This window comes from Zootoca vivipara, chromosome 5 (assembly GCF_965207765.1).
Source record: "Zootoca vivipara chromosome 5, rZooViv2.hap1.1, whole genome shotgun sequence".
In the NCBI taxonomy this organism is placed as follows: Eukaryota; Metazoa; Chordata; class Lepidosauria; order Squamata; family Lacertidae; genus Zootoca; species Zootoca vivipara.
Window position 1 is genome coordinate 76865481 of NC_142588.1, and position 19798 is coordinate 76885278.

At 42.6% G+C, this 19798-nt stretch overlaps 1 protein-coding gene across 18 annotated transcripts; it reads left to right on the top strand.

Moving 5' to 3' along the window:
* Positions 1 to 629: 629 nt before the first annotated feature.
* On the top strand, positions 630 to 15632 carry LOC118093903 (lysosomal amino acid transporter 1 homolog). Of its 18 annotated transcripts, none has more exons than XM_088669126.1 (12): positions 630 to 941; positions 1077 to 1173; positions 2845 to 2966; positions 3148 to 3202; positions 4729 to 4814; positions 5069 to 5408; positions 8693 to 8822; positions 9764 to 9854; positions 11223 to 11347; positions 11621 to 11716; positions 12818 to 13003; positions 15281 to 15632. In XM_088669126.1, exons 6-12 carry the CDS (start codon positions 5227 to 5229, stop codon positions 15377 to 15379), a joined length of 909 nt encoding a protein of 302 aa, XP_088525252.1. In that variant the 5' UTR covers positions 630 to 941; positions 1077 to 1173; positions 2845 to 2966; positions 3148 to 3202; positions 4729 to 4814; positions 5069 to 5226; the 3' UTR covers positions 15380 to 15632. The 18 variants fall into 18 exon arrangements, with proteins under 18 accessions (XP_088525252.1, XP_088525249.1, XP_088525250.1 ...); XM_088669123.1 differs by having other exon boundaries at positions 2845 to 2958; XM_088669124.1 differs by having other exon boundaries at positions 630 to 829.
* Positions 15633 to 19798: the final 4166 nt, after the last annotated feature.

Here is a 19798-nt window from a genome sequence, read left to right on the forward strand (position 1 = left end):
CTTGTGCAACTTCCCTCTCCCGGGGGGGGGGGGGGACGGCGACTTTGTGGAGGCGATCCCTGCTTGCAGGCTAGCACGCTCAGGCCGGTGTTATAGTGTGACCCACGTTCAAAACAATTGCGCCCTCCAAGTGTGACCAGATGGTGCAAAATTAGATGAACTCTTTCCGTTTTTTTGTGCTTGCACAGGGGAGGGAAATTTTGGCAGGGGCAGGGTGTGTGTGTGAAGAGAAGAAAGCATGCTCCATTGTGGAACCAGAAATCATTTTCCATTGTGGAACCATAACAAAAATCCTAACGGGTCCAGGTGCGAATTGAAGCAACTGGACAAGGTCGCTGGAAGATTCCAGATTTCTGCACCTCTGATTTTTCCTGAGAAATAATAATTTTAAAAAACAAATAATAATAAAAACATCAAATAATAACAACAATAATAATTTTATTATTGTTATTATTTATTATAATAATTAGCCAATCCTTATCCTGTGGACTCCAAAGGATGCCCCTCACGACGACCGACCCGAGCAGCAGGGCCCTAGGCCGCCACGTCCCTCGGAGCCTCCGCGGCCTTTCCTCTCCTCCTCCTCCTCCCTGCTCGGAGGTTTCCTTCAGGGAAGGCGGCCAACTGTCAGCAGAGGGAGCTGCAGGCCAGCCGGCGCCATCTCCGGCTTCAGCAGGGAGAGAGAGGAAGGAAGAGGCCTGCCTGGGCTGCCGGCGGCCCGTCCTCCTCCTCCTCCTCGCCGCTCTCGGTCTCAGCCCGGCTCAACGGCAGCGGATTCGGCCGCTGCGACGAAGCCTTTCCCGGGACCTGCGCTCTCTCTCTCTCGGGGGTGGGTGCCTCTCCTATACCGGGGGGTGGGCTGGAGTAGGAGCTTCATCCTTCATGGAGTTTTTAAGCTGGAGCCCGGTTCGCTTCCGGGGTGTAAAATAAACGGCATTGTGGTGAGATCTCCGTTGCGTCTCAAAAGCCCTAGGGCAAACTGTCAGAAACTCTTCCATCGGCCTGAAACTGATTGATTGATTGATTGATTGACAGACTTACAAATGTTTTGTTTCTAACGTATTTTCTCCGCATAGGCTGCGCCCTCGTGGAATGTAACGTGTGAACGACGCCCGCAGGTTAGCTGGGGTTGAGGGTTTAGCATCTTCCCGGGACTCTGCCCCAGATCGAAAGGTAAAGAGTCTCCCGCAGCTACCCCTCTTCCTCTTCACACGCAGCCCAATCATTGAGGGGGGGGATATATGTGAAGAAGGGAGGGTTGGCTTCACACCTGCTGCCCCTGTTTCTGACCTCCTGGGTGCCCGTTCAGAAGATCAAATGAATGTGTGGAGCTTTGGAGAAGGGGAAACAGGCACGTTCCCCCACCCCCCACCCCAAAACCACTCATTTTCATAATCCCAGCACCTCTGGGTGCCTTGTGTTTATTGTGGGATAGGCACACTCATACATTCGTATTTATTTATTGCAGCATCCACACAGCACCATTGACATCTATGCACTCATCCCTCCCTTAAACTGGATGTACCCTTTCCAGGATCTTTTGATAAGTAAATAATAATAACAATAGCAACAATCCTGTTGCCAATGTTCCATTTCAGGCACGGGGTGGGGACTATATTCACAGTAAAATAATAGTAATAATAATAATAATAATAATAATAATAATAATAATAATAATAATACAGTAGTTTAAAAGTGGTGAAATGATCCTCATCGCTCAGTGTCACCAAAGTTTTAAGGGCTATCTACAGAGCCTAGGGCTTGCTGATCAGAAGGTTGGCAGTTCGAATCCCTGCAACAGGGTGAGCTCCCGTTGCTCGGTCCCAGCTCCTGCCCACCTAGCAGTTCGAAAGCACGTCAAAGTTTTGACTAAACGTGATCCACCTGGAGAAGAAACTGGCACGTCAAAGTGCAAGTAGATAAATAGGTACCGCTCCAGCGGGCGGGAAGGTAAACGGCGTTTCCGTGTGCTGCTCTGGTTTGCCAGAAGCGGCTTTGTCATGCTGGCCACATGACCTGGAAGCTGTCTGCAGACAAACGCCGGCTCCCTCGGCCTATAGAGCGAGATGAGCGCCGCAACCCCAGAGTCGGTCACGACTGGATCTAATGGTCAGGGGTCCCTTTACCTTTACCTTCATGTGTTTACTTACCATCCATGTCACTGCAGGAACGCTCCCTTTACAAGAAGTACCGGTAATCCTCTCTATGCTTATCTCCCCTTGCATTTTGGTAGTTCTGGCCTGTTTTTGGTGTAGCTGCATATTCTTAACAGCACAATCCCAAGCTTGTTCAGAAGCACCTTTCTGTTAAATATGGTTTCCTGCCAGGTAAACTGATATAGCATTGAAGCTAAAGTAAGAAATCTTGAATTTCCAGCCTGCTTGATAAGCCCTTGAAGCTGACCCTATGTAGGTGAAGTGCCGGTATTTGGCAAAAAGCATCTAAGTGTCTTGACCAGCTGACAGGTTTTCTATGAAAGCTTTTAGTTGATACTAAGCACACTGCTTGACAATGGCTGGCGTTGCATAAATGTTAACTAGCAAAAGACAACAGAATAACATGCACCAGAGGAGATGTTGTGCAGCAAGAGGCCAAAGGCCAGACCTTCAGCCTCCTGAGGATTGTAAGCTTACCTGTATAATTCCTTTTGAAATGCTTGCTTCCTATAATATAACTGGTGCTGGTTAACGTCCTGATGTGTCAGGTTAAACATGAAAAGCAAGTTACCCAAGATGACTGTAGATATTTAGCTATACTTTCAGTAAGTACTGAGTAATACCATAATCAAGGTATTCATCTGACTAAACCAGAATGTGCTTTCCTTCCCCCCCCCCAAACTTCCAGGTCACATGATGCTAATTCCCAACAATATTAACTGCTAGTTTGATACTCCAACATGTACCACGTTGTGTTGTTAGAGCTACCACAGAGGCCTCCCAGGGACATGCAAGCCCCGAGGTAATGAAGTGAGTTCTACTTTAATAATGCATTGCATTGATTTTTTTCCCCAGCGTATTAGTCTTTTAGTTTTATGGTTGTTATCTTGGATTTTCCCCCCAGTTTGATTTTTCTTTGTCTCCATTTCAAATTTGAAAAGAGCCAGGGAAATAATACAGTCTGGTGGCGCTTTCTTCTTCTTCTTAATAGGTTGTTGCCAATGCCTTTAATGCGTGGCAGGGTGGAAACTTTCAAAGGAACGAAGGTAATAAAGTCAAGGAGAAAGGAAATATGTAGCTATCTTTGTTTACATAAAATGGGATGATACTTTTTGTACCTTTAGATTAAAAAGTGGGGTAGATCAGGGTAGATCAAATGAGTAATTTGTAGCAGCTCGGTAAGGGTTTCTAACTTCCGGTTTTTTCTATATGCCCTGTTTATTAAGCATTCATTCTGATTTGTTTGCAGATGACTTTGTGTCAAAGCGAGCATTGTCCCACAATTTCCAGTACATTCCCCTCCCCCCCCCATCACTTTCCATATTGCATAAAGTCTGGTTTTACGGGGAAAGGGGGTTTGTTGCACAAGACTTCGCAGTCAACTCATGGAGGACATGGAATGGAGATTAGCCTATCGGTGTGTGTAATTCTTAGCTAACGATGTAAAATCTCAAGAGAATGATGCAGTCCCATGCTACATCCTTCTCTTCGGCTAAACACACTGTGCTGCAAATCAGCCTTGTACCAGCAGCCCTCCTTTGTTTTCTCACCCCTTCATGCTTAAGGGACAAGACTCAAATGGATCCAAAGTTTTGTAATAATATCTCTCCCCCCCCACATAATATTTAGTGAATTTTAGAGAGTACTGTGCCAGCAACATGACATACTGCTGTCACCTTCCAAAGCACCTTCGTATTTTTATTAAATAAATTTTTGAACTCTAGAGATTTAGATGAAAATCCTAGCTTTAATTTGCAGTACAAATTAGTCACATAGGATGCAGATAACTGTATAAATTTTACTCAAAGCCCTTTAACCACTCTATACAGTTTGACTGGCAAAAGGTTGGGTCACAGATAAGGGGTTTGTATCCATATCTGTGGTTGCAAGCCTGGGATCAGTGACTGCTAGTTATTCCATTTTACTTAACAAACAATATAAGAATACGGTGCTTAGTTTTAATTTCTTTTGTTCTGTAGTACGTATTTACATCACAAATGTTCTACCATTTTTCTTTTTCTTTTTTTCTTTGCTTTAGGATTAATTGTTTTACTAATAAAAACAAGTAATCAAAGTGTTATTTAGACAGCATGAAGATATATACAAGAAGGCTGTAAATGAGAAGAAACTGAAACATTCCAAAACAAGTTTACAAACCCCATCCAAGTCATATTGACTGCATCAAATATTGCCTCCCAATTTAACATTTAAAACTAGGGTAACAGTAGCAAGTCAACTGGACTGTGAGCCATGCAAGAGTGTTGTAGCTGCTGTTTACTTCAACAGGGCTTCTACTGGAGAATTTCCAGATGGATTGATCCCTCTGTTATTAGCTTATGAAAAGTCTTGGGGGCAAGGAAGGAAATGAAAAATACAATCAGTAAACTGCTGCACCCAGGCAAATATGAAGCTTCTCCCACTGCACCCCCATGTCATTAGTGTTAAGTAATGACATAAAATGGAATTTACGCAATATGCAATGTAGCAAATTATATTAAGGAAAACCATTATAAACAGTTCAACACTTGTTTTTCCTTCTGTTACTCTAATGCAGTTGTTTGTTTATTTATAGTAATACATCCCATATATGAATGTATCATTCTTTCAGAGGTGGAGAAATGTTAAATTACAATTTTGCGGTAGTGGACACTTTAGCAGGTACAACTATATTACTGTTGTTATAGTTCTCTGACTGTCTTATGTTAGAAAAGTAAAGGCACTTAAGAAACTGGCCCATTTCAACTGGCATAAGAATACTCAAATACTGAGTGGGTTAACATCTATATTTTAAATTTTCTTTCTTGCTTTGGAGTTTGCCTTTCATATGTGTTCAAATAGAATAATTAGCTGGATTTGTCTTTTAAATTGATGTATGAATGCTGGATGTGTTTTATTTTCTTTGAATTTGGCAGGCCCTCCTGTGAGGTTGGAAACAAATTGTTGTACCCAATCATCCATCTGGATGTGGGAGCTTTGAAGGGGAAGAGAGAATATTCAGAACTGGTAAATGGATTTGCATGGGGTTCAGAACTGAGCCAACTTCTGAAATAATATCCCTCAACTTGAATAGATGGCTCTTCAGCAGCCTCCACATGCTTTTAATATCTCCCCAGTCGCGGATAGGAGATTGTGTCTAAATGGAACACCCTGGATTTGGCATCTCCTGGAAGAGTGTGTCGGGAATGCGTGGGAGTATTGGAGTGTTGTCATAGGCCTGATCTCCATTGTCTGCTTTCTGTTTGCTGCACTACCGTGAGTTTAAAATCTTTAAGTACTTCTCAGATTCATACATGAGTAATCTTGCCTGAAGCTCTTCTCAGAAGCTGCCTCTCTCTCTCTCTCTCTTTTTAGGTTCATTCTTTGATGCATTTCTGTCCCTATCTGCATTGAATAAATAGGATATGCCAGAGCGGCATGTTTCTCCTGTTTAAAGCAATATTTGATGGTTGACAAATTAGCTTGCTACACTCTACTGTTGTGGTGACTTACGCTAATCTATGCTATTTGGAGCAAATAAGAACACATCACCCCCTTCCCCTTTGATCTCTGCATCAGTAAAATGTGTGCATTTCACACTTAAATGGAGAGGGCACATTATTATTATTATTATTATTATTATTATTATTATTATTATATAATTTGTTATTTATACCCCGCCCATCTGGCTGGGTTTCCCCAGCCACTCTGGGTGGACCCCAACAGAATAATAACAATAATAATAAACCGATAAAACATTAAAAACTTCCCTGAATGGGGCTGCCTTCACATGTCTTCTAAAAGTCAGATAGTTGTTTATTTCCTTGACATCTGATGGGAGGGCATTCCACGGGGGGGGGGGGGGTTGCCACTAGTGAGAAGGCCCTCTGCCTGGTTCCCTGTAACCTCGCAGTGAGGGAACTGTGGCGCTGGACCTCAGTGTCCGGGCTGAACGATGGGGGGGGGTGGAGACGCCCCTTTAGGTATACTGGGCCGAGGCAGTATTCTGTCCATTCTGTTGTTTGGTTCAAATGACAAGCTGCCACACCTGTGTCGCTTTCCCCATCTTCCGACTGCAAGGAGACTGACCCACATGTGATGGAGGTGAAGAGTAGAGCTAGGACTGTTTAACATAGTATTCTGGAACCAGGTGCCCTCATGATGCTGTTGGAGTATAACTTTTATCCCCCCCCTGGCAACCATTGAGTGCAGAGGAAGAGGTGCTACTTCCCCCTCTCTACCAGCCTGCACCTGTATGCAATTTCTCATCACCTATGGTTCCAGGCAGGAACTTAAATATGTTTGTGCTGCAATTTGTTTCCCCGGTACATACATCACTTGCAGTAACAAAGTACAGTATAACAATCTAGTTGGTTGAACCTAAAGAGGTCACAAAAGAGCTTTAAGTCACCTACTGTGGTAGTCTTGTTTTGGAAAAGAGCAACCAACTGCCCCCCCCCCCCGGTATTATGATGTAACCCAGGGGTAGGAAATGCCCTCCAGGTGTTTTGGACTGCAACTCCTGACCTCCCTGAACCACGGGTTCCCAACAAAATTTTCTCGAGGACCCCTCATCGAGCCGCTATTGTGACAAGGACCCCCATTAATTCCTAATCCTAAAATTAAAAAGTGAGAGCCAAATTAAGAGTCTTTTTATATACGTTTTTTACAGTTCTTCCTCTTCATCTGTAGGCCTTTGTCGTTTTAACGAACCACTTTTAAACCAACGGTCCATTTTTAACTACGAGAACTGGAGCTTCCGCGAAAAACAACGCTTTGTTTACAAACACTACTGTTTTGCAAAGAGGCAGCACACGCCAGGGAGGAGGGAGGGGAATGGAGAAGACAGGGTACCTGCGCAGTAGCGCACAAATGAAGCCGACGCGCGCAAAGCATCTTGGGGAGGTGAGCGTTAGTAGAATATGCGCGCTGCCTCTTTGCAAAACAGTAGTGTTTGTAAAGCGCCACCTAACGGCATACAACAGAACTACTGCCTCTATCTAATTCTAGTTTTGCGCTAGACTCTGCTCATGCAGGAAGCAGCCAAAACAAAAAATCTGTTATCATACGAAATATATTTAATATATTTTTTATTCTAATAGCATCTTGCGGACCCCTCTGGCATAGCTCGCGGACCCCTGGGGGTCCCCGGACCACCTGTTGGGAACCACTGCCCTGAACAGTCACCATGCTGGCCAGGACTGATGGGAGTTTGGGCATAGTCTTGGGTTTGGAAGGCTAGGTTCAAAAAAGATTTCATTCAGTGATGAATTCGCTCTCATTCTCAATTCCTCACTTGTACAACAGGAATACCAGAGGCCATCACCACAAGTTTATTGGGAGGGGAAATGGGAGGTTTGTAAAGCACTTCGCTCTGCGAAATATTGTGAAAATGGATACAACCATTATCACATAGCAAGAAAGAGAGGGGAAGAAGAATGTGTTTTGCTTTATGAAAAGCTGCCTTCCTATTTACTTAACTAGTAGGTGGAAGGCTGTAATCCTGTAAACACTTATCTGTAAAAACAGCCCATTGATGTCACTGGAGCTTACTTCTGAGTAGATATTTAGCACTACAGCTCCCCTATTCTTCCTTCTGCTTTCTGCCAATGTTCTCTCTAACCTACAGAGTGTTGAAATCGTTCAAAGCAATCCATATCCCATTTGAGATCAATGGCAAAATTCCCATTGATTCTTTTCCTGGATTGCCCCCTTTGTACCACTTACTGTTTCTTTTTCAATTGCTGGTTAGTCTCTGTGCATTCATTTCAAGTACAGTATGTAGGTTGGCAATAGCAGGAACAGAGCATGGAATTCTCCCAGCAGGGAGGAAATGGCTGAAGTTAAGTGGGATTCATTTTGAAGTCTGTTATCTTGGGGAAGCCTGTAACTTATTGAACCAACTGTCTGGAAATTTGTGCCGAATAAAACCTGTGTTGCAAAGCCTTTGAGCCCCTAGGATATTGCTCAAAAGGGGCGTTGTCATTAAAAATGTCACTTTTTGTAGAGTGGGATTTTTTTTTACGGGTCACTTTTGGTAATGAGCTCCATGAACAGTTTAACAATTCAAAGACTTGAATAAAGCTCTCAAGTCTGTTATGAAAGCTTTGTGTGACCCTAGCCATTTTTAAGTGTGAATGTGCACTTTTTCAGGATTACTGAGCATGACAACTGAAGCATTATAAAATCTGTTGCTCATAGCTCCTTCTTGTCTTCATTTCTATGCTGTTAGTATGTAATATGTGTTTGTGTATTTTTCATTAGGACTGATTAGCAAAGTGTAAGAACTATTACTGTGCTATTCATTTTCTGTATTATTAATTAAAATTTCCAACCCCACACTTATTGAGCTAGTGAACTCGTAATGATTAGCAGCTCAGAAACAATCAGAGCCGTATTAGAACATAATATGATAAACACTTATAACTGTTCTGAACATGTTTGGTGTGAGCTTCCTTGGGGGTAGCCCACTTCACATCTTCTGCAGTTTGCACTTATTTTTAGATTTTATTTGTGTAAAATGCAGCGCATCCTTTTGATTTCCCCCCCCCCTCCCTCAGTCAACTGTATGTTGCCTATCGGAATGGAAAAGTGGATCAAGCGCTTTCATTGGGCTTTCTGCTATGCTGGATTGCTGGAGACCTCACCAGTTTTATTGGCTGCTACTTGACAGATCAACTTCCAATACAGGTGAGTGGTCTGAGTTTTAAATATCTGGCTTGGTAGAGACCAGAGGCCAATTTTGCCTGTTTTTTTAAAACTAACTCAACAGGAGTCATTAACCATGAAAAAGATGCCCCAAATTTTTTTCACTCAGTGTTTCTTTTAAGCCAGTGCTCTATTGATGCTCCCTCTCTTTGTACTCCATAGCATGCGCTCTCTTCCCTCTCTCCCTGCACCACCACAGATATATCCGAACCCCTTTGTTAACCTTTCCTTCCTCTTCTCTTTACGCCTCATTGTGTAGCCTCTTCTATTTCTCTCTTCACTCCCATCCGGTTGCCAATGAGGGAACAAAATGCTGGGTTTGCTGGGCCTTTGGCCTGGTTCAGCCGGCCTCCTCTTATATTCTTATCTCTGTCTTTTGTCTCACTTCTCACACACAGATGCCTTTGAAGTTCATCTCTGTAGCAACCCTCCCTTTCTCTCTACAGCCCACAGAATACTCTCCAACCTCCTGGCCTCCCATCCTTGTTCCTCGCTTCCTGCCACTTTTCTCACCTCTGCTCTTCTTCAGCATAAGAGGGCTTTGCTCTCCCTTCACCTCACACTCTCTCCATCAAGAGATTGGGCCACACGGTGTAGTGGGGCTGGTTGGCTGCAACAGGCTGGGAAGTTGGCACCAAGTCTACCATAGATTTCTGAGTACGCAGAAGGAAAGGAGTAATGTGGACATAGTGGCATAGTCAATCCTTGAGCCACATTTCATAGCCTTCCTTTGGCCTTAAATTTTTCCCACAAAGAGGTGGAAAAGGACCACAAACAACAGAAGTTTGGAATTCTTTTTTATTGCCGGTTACCTTGATTTGCATAAAAGATAAAAATGGGATATACTGGTGAGTAAAGATGCCATTTTGCCTACTTTGGATGTTTTGCACTAAATTCTGCATTGTTCTTTTCATCTTTTTCAGATAATCACCGCCATCTTTTACGTTAACATGGACATTATTATGATATCCCAGTTTGCCTATTATAAGCTAAAAAATCAGAAGGTGACAAAATGTGAGTCTGTTGATTGGAGACTGCAGCTGGATGTAATCTGCTGCTGCTTTAAAAAAACAAACAAATTATTAACACTTTGAAATTGCTTTAACCCTGAGTGTGTTTTTAAATAGCATGCTTGCACTAGATGGCTTAGACCAGGGGTAGGCAACCTAAGGCCCATGGGCCGGGTGCGGCCCAATCACCTCAATCTGGCTCACGGACAGTCCGGGAATCAGTATGTTTTTTAGATGAGTAGAATGTGTCCTTTTATTTAAAATGCATCTCTGGGTTATTTGTGGGGCATAGGAATTCATTCATTTTTTCCCTTCAAAATATAGTCCGGCCCACCGCATGCTCTGAGGGACGGTGAACTGGCCCACGGCTGAAAAAGGTTGCTGACCCCTGGCTTAGACTCTAGATGCCTCAAACACTAAATGTTCTTGCAGTTAGTGTGCACCTACTTCTAGAAAAGGTTGCGTTCCTGAATTATGATAGTCACACACATTCTCCTCCTGGCACTAAAAAAGGGAAGAAGAATTTGGGACCAGCGTTTGAAACTCCTGTTGTTCTAGGCGTGTTTTGTAACAGGGAATTTCATTAGCGTGAGCAATTTCTGAGGTCTGGGTGCAGTCCTGCGCCTAAGATTTCAGATTAAAACTGCACAGTGGAAGGAAAGGGGGACGTTCTCCTGCCTCCCCACTTCCAGCCACTCTCTGGAGAAGACTGGAGAAGAGATCTTCTTAAGAATATTAGAAGGGCAGGCAGGGGAAGCATGGCTTTGTTTTTTGCAGTCTTCAGATGAGGACAAAACCATGTGAAAAATGAACATAATATTTTAGCTGCAGTTCATTCATTTTCAACTTTGTAGCCTTGTTATAAAAAAGCGTGCCTGGACATTCCAGAAAATATGCCCAGATTTAGGCTACAATCCTACCCCCCCCCCCCCCGTACTGAGTAAATACCATTGAACTCAGTAAGGCTTACTTCAGAGCAGACTGACATAGGATTGCACTGCCCTGCATTCATCTGTGTTCCATAGTTTGCTACTTTTAGCATGATAAAGTTACCCTTAGATGTTCCTGTGCAAGTTACTTGTATAGTTTGCTAATAACTGCTGCTTTTCGTAGACAAGCCTTTGTGCTTTATGGGATCCACTCCAGAGGGCCCCAAGCTTTAGAGGCAGTTTTGATGGAGGGGCTGGCATTTGAAAGGAAGAGGGGTTTTTATATATATATATATATAACCACGCTATTGCCACCAGGTCAGATGCTGGCCTGAAACTATTGGTATCAGATATTATGTCTCTATATCACAAACAAATGTTAGATTTCTTTAAAAGCAATAACAAAGTACTTAGTTGGCCCTGGTTTTCATTTGCTTTTTAAGGTGGCATAAACTTGAGGAACTGCTGTGTCATCTGGGTCTTGACGTGCATCATACTCTGTTTGATTTTACCCGGTCCGTTACTGCTGCGGAACAGAGTCCAGAATACTCTTTCAGGAACAAGTGAGGTACAACATTTTAATGTTTCTGTTTTATTACTTTGTGCTGTTCTTGATACCAATGGTAGTGTGGTTTAGAGTTTCTAAGTAGTTAAAACCCCAGTGCTAACCAGCAGGCTCAGTTTAATATCACTTTTCCCCATTTATTTAAATGATTTCTTAATTAATTGCATTGACTGCTGTGCATAGGTTAGGAGGCAATGCTGCCTTTTGTGTTTAAACTTCTGTCAATGTTTAAATTATTATTTCTCTCTGTGTGTGTGTGTGTTTTGTTATCTTCAGAAGTCTCATGGTATGATTGAGATGTCAGGATTTGTGTGTGGCTACATATCGTGTCTCTTTTATTTGGGATCTAGAATTCCCCAGCTGTATAAAAATGTAAGTATTTTATTACTTATTTCTAAAGACAGTGCACGCCACATGCAACATTTATTGATCAAGTTGGGGATCAGCTGCAGAGATTGGGAGCACTGGATCATTTGGCATTTGAGGCTAATTTGAATAAATTCCTATAATTCCACTAAAGGTGGCAAAGATTTAATAGGTTGCCTATTAGGTTTAGGATGCTGTATCTATAGTGGCCTGTAAATTTAGGGAAGTATTCAGTAGTAGACGCAGGTGGCGCGGCGGGTTAAACCACAGAGCCTAGGGCTTGCTGATCAGAAGGTCGGCGGTTCGAATCCCTGCTACGGGGTGAGCTCCCGTTGCTCGGTCCCTGCTCCTGCCAACCTAGCAGTTCGAAAGCACATCAAAGTGCAAGTAGATAAATAGGTACTGCTACAGCGGGAAGGTAAATGGCGTTTCTGTGTGCTGCTCTGGTTTGCCAGAAGCGGCTTTGTCATGCTGGCCACATGACCTGGAAGCTGTACGCCGGCTCCCTCGGCCAATAACGCGAGATGAGCGCGCAACCCCAGAGTCGGTCACGACTGGACCTAATGGTCAGGGGTCCCTTTACCTTTACCTTTACCTTAGTAGTAGAAATTCCTGACATCTCCTGGTAGTGCTGGGAGGAATCCCTTTGTGGAATCCCGGAGAGCTGATCCCAGTCACTGTAGACAGTATTGAGCTAGATGAAGCAATACAGTCATACCTCTGGTTACGTTCACTGCGGGTTGCGTACATCACGGGATACGAACGCGCCGAAACCGGAATTACCAGAACGGGTTTCTTCCGGGTTCGGCAATTCGCGCATGCGCAGAAGTGCCATATTATGCGGCGAGCATCCACAGATTCGGCGCTTCAGGTTGCGCACTGCTCAGGTTGCGAATGGAGCTCCGGAATGGATCCTGTTCGCAGGTACCACTGTAGTATAAAGTTGTTTCTGTGTTCCTTTCTTTCTCTTAATAGGTTGCCAATGAGAAAGACATGTGGAGGCCAAGATGGTTACCACAGGATTCCTAATTTATTTCTGGTCATGGTGTAAAAAAAAAAAAGTACGTGTGCTTTTGCTATAACACTGCTTTTACATTTATTTTTTAGTTCCAAAGAAGATCCACAGAAGGCACCTCTTATCTGCTTTTTGCTTTAGCCATGATGGGAAACTGTACCTATGGTCTAAGCATTGTCTTAAAGATGCCTGCAACACAGCATCTCGTAAATCATTATTTCTGGCATCATCTCCCCTGGCTTATTGGGAGCTTTGGGGTTTTGTTTTTAGATATTTTTGTATCCTTTTCTGATGAAAATGACTAGTATTGCTGCAGCCTCCTGGTAAATAGCATTTTGCATGCATATGATGGAGTCATAGCTTTTAGATGAAAAGGCCTTTGGGGCTATAGTAAGGAAACAGTATTCAGTAGGATACCCTGTCATCAAATCCTTGCTCAGTTGGCACAAGTTTGCCAAGTTTAGCTGCTATGTCATAGCACACACATGTTCGTTCAGTTTGCTCAGTTGAGAACACATCTTTGAATGTGTTCAGCCTATATTTGTTGTTATATGGGATTCAAAAAGTTATATCACATCCACCTGTCCATATATATATATTATACTTGAAAGTGTGGCTTTGAAAAACTGTCAGAAGGAAGAAGAATGCTTAAGTCTGCAATCTTATGTACACACTTCCCTGGGAGATAAGCTCTACTGAACACAGTTGAAATTTACTTCTGAGTAAACATGCATAGGATTGAGCCCTACGTTTGTTACCCTGTATACATACCAAGTCCCATTGCATATGATTGGGCTGTAAAATACATACAATTTTATATAGCATGTAGCACACTTACCATAATTTTTTGTGGTTGCAAGTTGATTAATAAGTAATTGATGACAACTTAAATCATGGGTTTCTAGCATAATTTGCATCAGGAAGTATTCATTAAATAAATAAACCTTATTGGCTTTGCCTGTGCTGTTTTGTTTCTTATTTTGGTTTGGCAAACCGCACTCTGTCCCAGATAAAAGGTTAGTCTATAAAGCCATCTGCTAAATGACACCTTAATTTTGTTAGAGAAGTGCATTTTTTAAACAGCTAGCATTATCTATCAGAATACTTGTTCAGATTGAAGCACCAGACTGGACTGTCAAGTATTTTAACCCAGAAAAAGAACCTTTTATCCCACCCCACTTTATTCATTTGCTAGGGTAATAATACGTATGTCTAACAATCCACTCCATAATAACACAGTTCAGTGACATTACTTCACTTTCGTGGGATATATTGACTTTAATCCAACGGGTTTCACTCAACTTGAGTGAGCTGCACCTTGAGATTTAAATGTTGCTCTACTGCCATCTCCTATCCACTAGTTAACAATAAACTGCTAGCATAATTACCGAAAGATTAATTAACCAAAGGTGGTTGGGAGGCTAGGTTTTCATTTTTGATAAGTTAAAGCAGACTTGATAACACGGTTGTGGCAGATCAGCCAATATTGCGTTTAAGTGTGGCCTGTCAAGAGAATAATAGAAGTGCCAAAGGGGGTGGAAGCCACTCAGTATTGGTGTAGAAAAAGCTGCATGTGCCCTGTGATATACTTAGTGCATCGTTCTGCGAATATGCACAGCACTGGGAGAAAGAACCAAGACAAATTGTGACAATGCGCAAGAACTGAGGTCACATAGTTTTAATTCTTTTCATTCTTCCTTTAACTGAAATGAATCCTAGTTAACAGGCTTGATGCAGTCCATAATTCCCACTGTAGTACAAAAACGGTGTTGCCTGCTGCTGTGGATGTTTTGCCTATTGGCAGCCTTCTGGAATGTATGGCTTCTAGCCATAGTTTGAACAAAAAGCATTTTATTCCCCAATGGTGAAAACAATGTCCGGGTCTATTTGGCTTTAGCTGGAAACATAACACTGAGAGGATTTTTCTCTCAAAAATCTGCCTCTGACCTCCGTGACCGTTTCTTGCCCATTTCCTAACATGGTTTTACAGCACCGAACTTAAAAGGACTTGAAAATCACTAGCCACCAAGTTCTCCATGTACAGTATATATGAGCAAAATGGCGCACAATTCCCTGACCAAAAATATCTACGCAGATTATTCTGTTGTGTGTCCTGTGTGAAGTCTGAATTGAATCTTAATGATGGATGATGTCCAATTGTGGTCATCTGTTAGTAGGATGACTTTAAGGGGGGATTAGTCAAATTCATGGAAACTGAGGATATTGGTGGCTACTAGTCCTCATGGCCACAGGAAAACAGGCCATATTTTGTCCAGTAACAGAGGCAATCTGCCTCCGAATTACCAGTTGCTGGGGTTTATGAGCAGGAGAATGCTTCTGTGTTCATGTCCTGCTTGTGGGTTTCCACTCTGCATCCGGTTGACCACTGTGGGAACAGAATGTTAGACTAGATGGGCCTTTTAGGGCGCTTCTAATGTTCTTCTGGCTGCTTAATTTAAACAATCACTTTTGTTGCTCGTAACTTGAAAGCGATCACTGTATAAATTGTCTTTCTGTCTCAAGTGACCAATAATTTCCCTGACTTTAACACCCAGATAACTGCACAGTTTATTTTGTATCGCAAGCGGAACGAGAGAAGACCCAGCTTGGTGGCCTTGGAAGTTGAACCTCTGCTCATAAATGAAGATTCCTAACCTCCATATTTTTGCAGCGTTTCATTCTGAAGTCTGGAAAGCTTTTCTTAAGCAAGGGGTGATGCTCATTAAAGACTCAACATACCATCAGGTGCTTACGCCTGGACAGATAGAATATTACAAAAGAGCAGAACAGCCAAAGCTAAAGTTCCAGGGTATTGTTTGAGCTTTGGTTACTGGACTTCAAGAAGAGCTAACTCTTAAGGGGATTGTCCATCCCAGGAATAAAGTCTATTTTCCCCCCAATATTAAATCCATAGTTGCAAATATTTTATTTACTTTTTAACTACCGGTACTTGGTTCATTCCTGCAATCTAGAGCTGCATTTCTTTTCTCTATGACAGTGTGATTATAATATTCTAATGATATCCCTGCTTTAGTCATTGTGGTTGTCCATTGTGCTGTTGAGGCCATCAGTTCTTGTTTAGGGAACTAGAAACAGTGAGAGAGTTAAAAGCAGCAGAGAGGCTTGAGTTGTTACTTGGAAAAGCAAGTACAAAGCCTGTATTATTTAAGATGTTTACTACTCTTGAGAGTTTTGGGAGAAGTGGTAGTTCAAGAGTTATCAATGTGGCACCCACAAGTCCACAAGCAAATGTGCCTTGGAGACCGCAGCAAACAGAATAGTTTGTGGTGTGTGCCCATGACAATTTCTCTGGTTTGCTCTTGGTTCCATGTTTGTGTAGCACAGTATAGAACTCGATGGAGTACCATCATTCTCAGTCTAAAACATATTACTGTTTCTTCTTCTTCTACTACTTCTACTTCTACTTCTTCTTCTTCTTCTATCACTCATAGCTGAGTAAGATGGTCGTCCATGAATGTGTTCTTAACAGTGTGTCCGTAAGTGACTGTGGAGGCCAATTCTGGATCTGCATATCCTTTCACAGTGGGAACATAGGTTTCCGGGTGGAAGTTGATCACAGTGAGGATTTGCCAAACATGCCTTCTTTGCTCGCTTCTCCCTTTCGTCCTGAGTTTGTGCTTTTTCAGAGTCCATGACGTCTTTGGTTAAGGCTGTTCTCCAACTGGAGCACTCGCAGGCCAGTGATTCCCAGTTGTCAGTGTTTATACTACGTTTTTTTTAGATTTGCCTTGAGAGCATGTTTAAACCTCTTTTGTTGTCCACCAGCATTACCATTTGGGATACTAAGGTTCTCAAACTGTTAGATGGGCCACCTTAAGGACACAGTACAGTAGAACAGGCACAATCTGATGCCTAGCCCTGATTAAAAATGCAAACGTGAAGAAACAGACAAACAAAAGTTCATAAAATTAAAAAATTTTGATGTTCAGATCCCCCTCTCCATATATGCAAAATAACTACAGCCCACCCACCCCCCCAAAAAAAACAGGCCAAAAGAGGAAACAACCCTTCCTGCAACCAACCAAGAAAGGTATTGTCTGTGAATCCCATGATTCCCATGGAGCAACCAGGTGAGTCTAAGACATCAGAGCACATCTTTTCATCTCACATGGTTTGTGGGATTTTAAAACTTGGAATATTCCTTTCCCTGTCCGGTTTTTAAGTCAAAAGAGAGTATTTATTAAAATGTATATCCCTCTCCACTTGTACTTCAGGTACAGCACCAGTGGGCTGCATTCTCCATGGGTGCTGCATCTGTGGATCAGGTCCACGTGTTTACTGTATACATATTTTACTATGTGCAATGTTTGTTAATTGTTCTGCTGTATTTGGGGGGGGCGACACACCAAAGTTTATATGGATTTTCTAGCTAGAACTGTAAATAAAATCTGATTTTCGGGGGGGGGGAGTACAGTACAGTCTAACTTGGAGAAAGATGTGGTTTCAGTCATTGCTATTTTTCTAGAAAAAGAGGTGCCGGAACTCACCATGAAAACCATCTTCAATCTCTTACAATGGCAATGGTGCCCAAGTGAGAGGTGCTAGTGTGCTAAGTTTCTGCAAGTTCTGGCTGAAAAAAGCCCTGGTTTTGGTTGATCTGGGCTACCCAATTAAGGCAGTGGGTTAACTTTTTGAACCAGACCTTTTAGAGCATTTATTCACAGAACAACATGGGTTGTGATCTGACCATTTGCCTCAGGCAATTCAGCTAAGAACCATGTTCAGTGTATTGTAGAAATCCTTTCAGATTTAGGGTACCTTCCTATTGTCTCAGTTCAGTACTTCCGTTGTGTGACGTGTCCAGATTTAGTTGCCCCATCTCAAGACACATTCCACAGAGCAGAAGGAGATGCAGAAGAGGACAAAGAGAAAAAGCTGAAGTTTTTGGGATACAGGCGTACCTTAGATCTTGAATGCCTTGGTACCCAGAAAGCCTCAAACTCAGAAGTGAGTGTTCCGGTTTGCAAACGTTCTTTAGAACACGAACGTCCGATGGGGCTTCCGCGGCTTCTGATTGGCTGCAGGAGCTTCCTGCAGCCAATCACAAGCTGCACTTTGGTTTCCAAACGTTTTGGAAGTTGAATGGACTTCCGGAACGGATTCCGATTGATTTCCAAGATACGACTGTACTTTCCTTATAAAGAAAAGCAAGAGAGATTGTGGTGGCTCAGTTTTGAATGAATATATATATATATATATATATATATATATATATATATATGACACACAATATAGTTTGATCACATTATGAGCAACGTGGCGAGAGTGGAAAGAAGGAATCTCACTCTCAGAAAAACTATTGGTATCAGGTTTTTGGTGTGATCCCATGCTGCAGATACCCTTCCTTTCATTCCTCACCATTGGCCATGCTGCCTGGGACTGATGGTAACGGGACTGCCAACAACATCATGGGAGATCCCTGAACTAGAGCATGACAAAGACAAGGCCTAATAATAGGATTTCATTACTATGCTTATCTGGAAATGAGCCTACGAGGTGCGGGAGCGGAACAATGTATTCAGATAACGAGGGTTTGGGGTGACATCTTTTAATTTAGCTTTTAATTTCCTTATAACGCAGGATTTACACTGCAGCCTGTGGCAGCTCCTTGCAGTATCACGGTGAACCTGGGATGCTATGATAATTGGTAACTATTACATCTGATGTACCATAATGACTTGGCATATCACATTGCTAGGTCTTGTGTTAATTTTCCTGGTCCACCAAATGTTGACAAATGTCAAAGTAAACTTGTGTTCCCTGTGGATTCCATATTTCTTTTGTAGATTTCTAAAAGCATAATAACTGTCATGAAATCTGGCAGCCGGGCACTGGGATATTTTTAAGTCTCTGGTTTCAGGCAAGATTCCTAGAACGGATCAGATTCCATTATCTGAAACTGACTCTAAAGCAAGAGACCTCATTACTAGGAAAGAAAGAAAGAAAGAAAAAAGACTGTTGTGCGATGCCTATGAATTCTGGTTCATGAGTATTTCCAACCAATTCTTTTGACATTTAGTGTATCACTGAGTTTCTGTATAACAAGAAAAGGTAACTAGCTATCTGCGTGGAACGTTCACGGTGATGCAGATTGTTCATGAATAATAATTTTGAGCACAAATTCTTGCTCCAGAGATGCTATCTTCATGCATGGTTCCAGCAAATTAAGAACCCCACATATTATGATTGAAGAATGCATAGGAATCTTATGTTTCAGATCCTTGGGTCCGCATGAATCAGCTGTGTTGATATTGCTCAGGCTGTTGGGCCTCTGCTCCTAAAACTAACACAGGTGAGCTGTATGACCTGCCTATCAAACATTAAAGGATGCTAACCCACAAACAGATCATGGGCCATCAACCACCCTGACTTGGACAGGTTTTTTCCTGTTTACTGCTAAAGATAGCTGCTGTTGTTGTTATCTATTATTAAATTTTTGTACCCCACTGTTCAGGTACCTAACAGCAATAAAATATTGACACAATTGTTATTTGTTTGTTTGTTGCATTTTTATTTTTTATTTTTTACCCTGCTCTTTTGGCAGGGTGAAGCACCCTGAGTGGCTTACAAAGATAAGTGGTAAGACAATCCTTGCCTACAGGATTACAATCTAACAGCGGAGTAGGAGAGTGGGGTGGGGAATCACATCTGAAAACCCATGAGCCCCTTTGGTTTCAAGGGACGCAGGTGGCGCTGTGGTCTAAACAACTGTGCCTCTTGGGCTTGCTGATCGGAAGGTTGGCGGTTCAAATCCCCACAACGGAGTGAGCCTCCGTTACTCTGTCCCAGCTCCTGCCAACCTAGCAGTTCGAAAGCACACCAGTGCAAGTAGATAAATAGGTACCACTCCATCGGGAAGGTAAACAGTGTTTCTGTGCACTCTGGTTTCCGTCATGGTGTTCCATTGCACCAGAAGTGGTTTAGTCATTCTGGACATATGACCCAGAAAGCTGTCTGTGGACAAATACCAGCTCCCTTGGCCTGAAAGTGAGATGAACACCGCAACCCCATAGTCACTTGACAGGACTTAACCGTCCAGGGGTCCTTTACCT

Coding starts and splice junctions, on each gene's coding strand:
- LOC118093903 (XM_088669126.1), top strand. CDS start 5,227: ATGGCTCTTCAGCAGCCTCCACATGCTTTTAATATCTCCCCAGTCGCG. Junction 9,855..11,222: donor AAATCAGAAGGTGACAAAAT/GTGAGTCTGTTG, acceptor TTGCTTTTTAAG/GTGGCATAAACTTGAGGAAC. Junction 11,717..12,817: donor TTCCCCAGCTGTATAAAAAT/GTAAGTATTTTA, acceptor TTTATTTTTTAG/TTCCAAAGAAGATCCACAGA.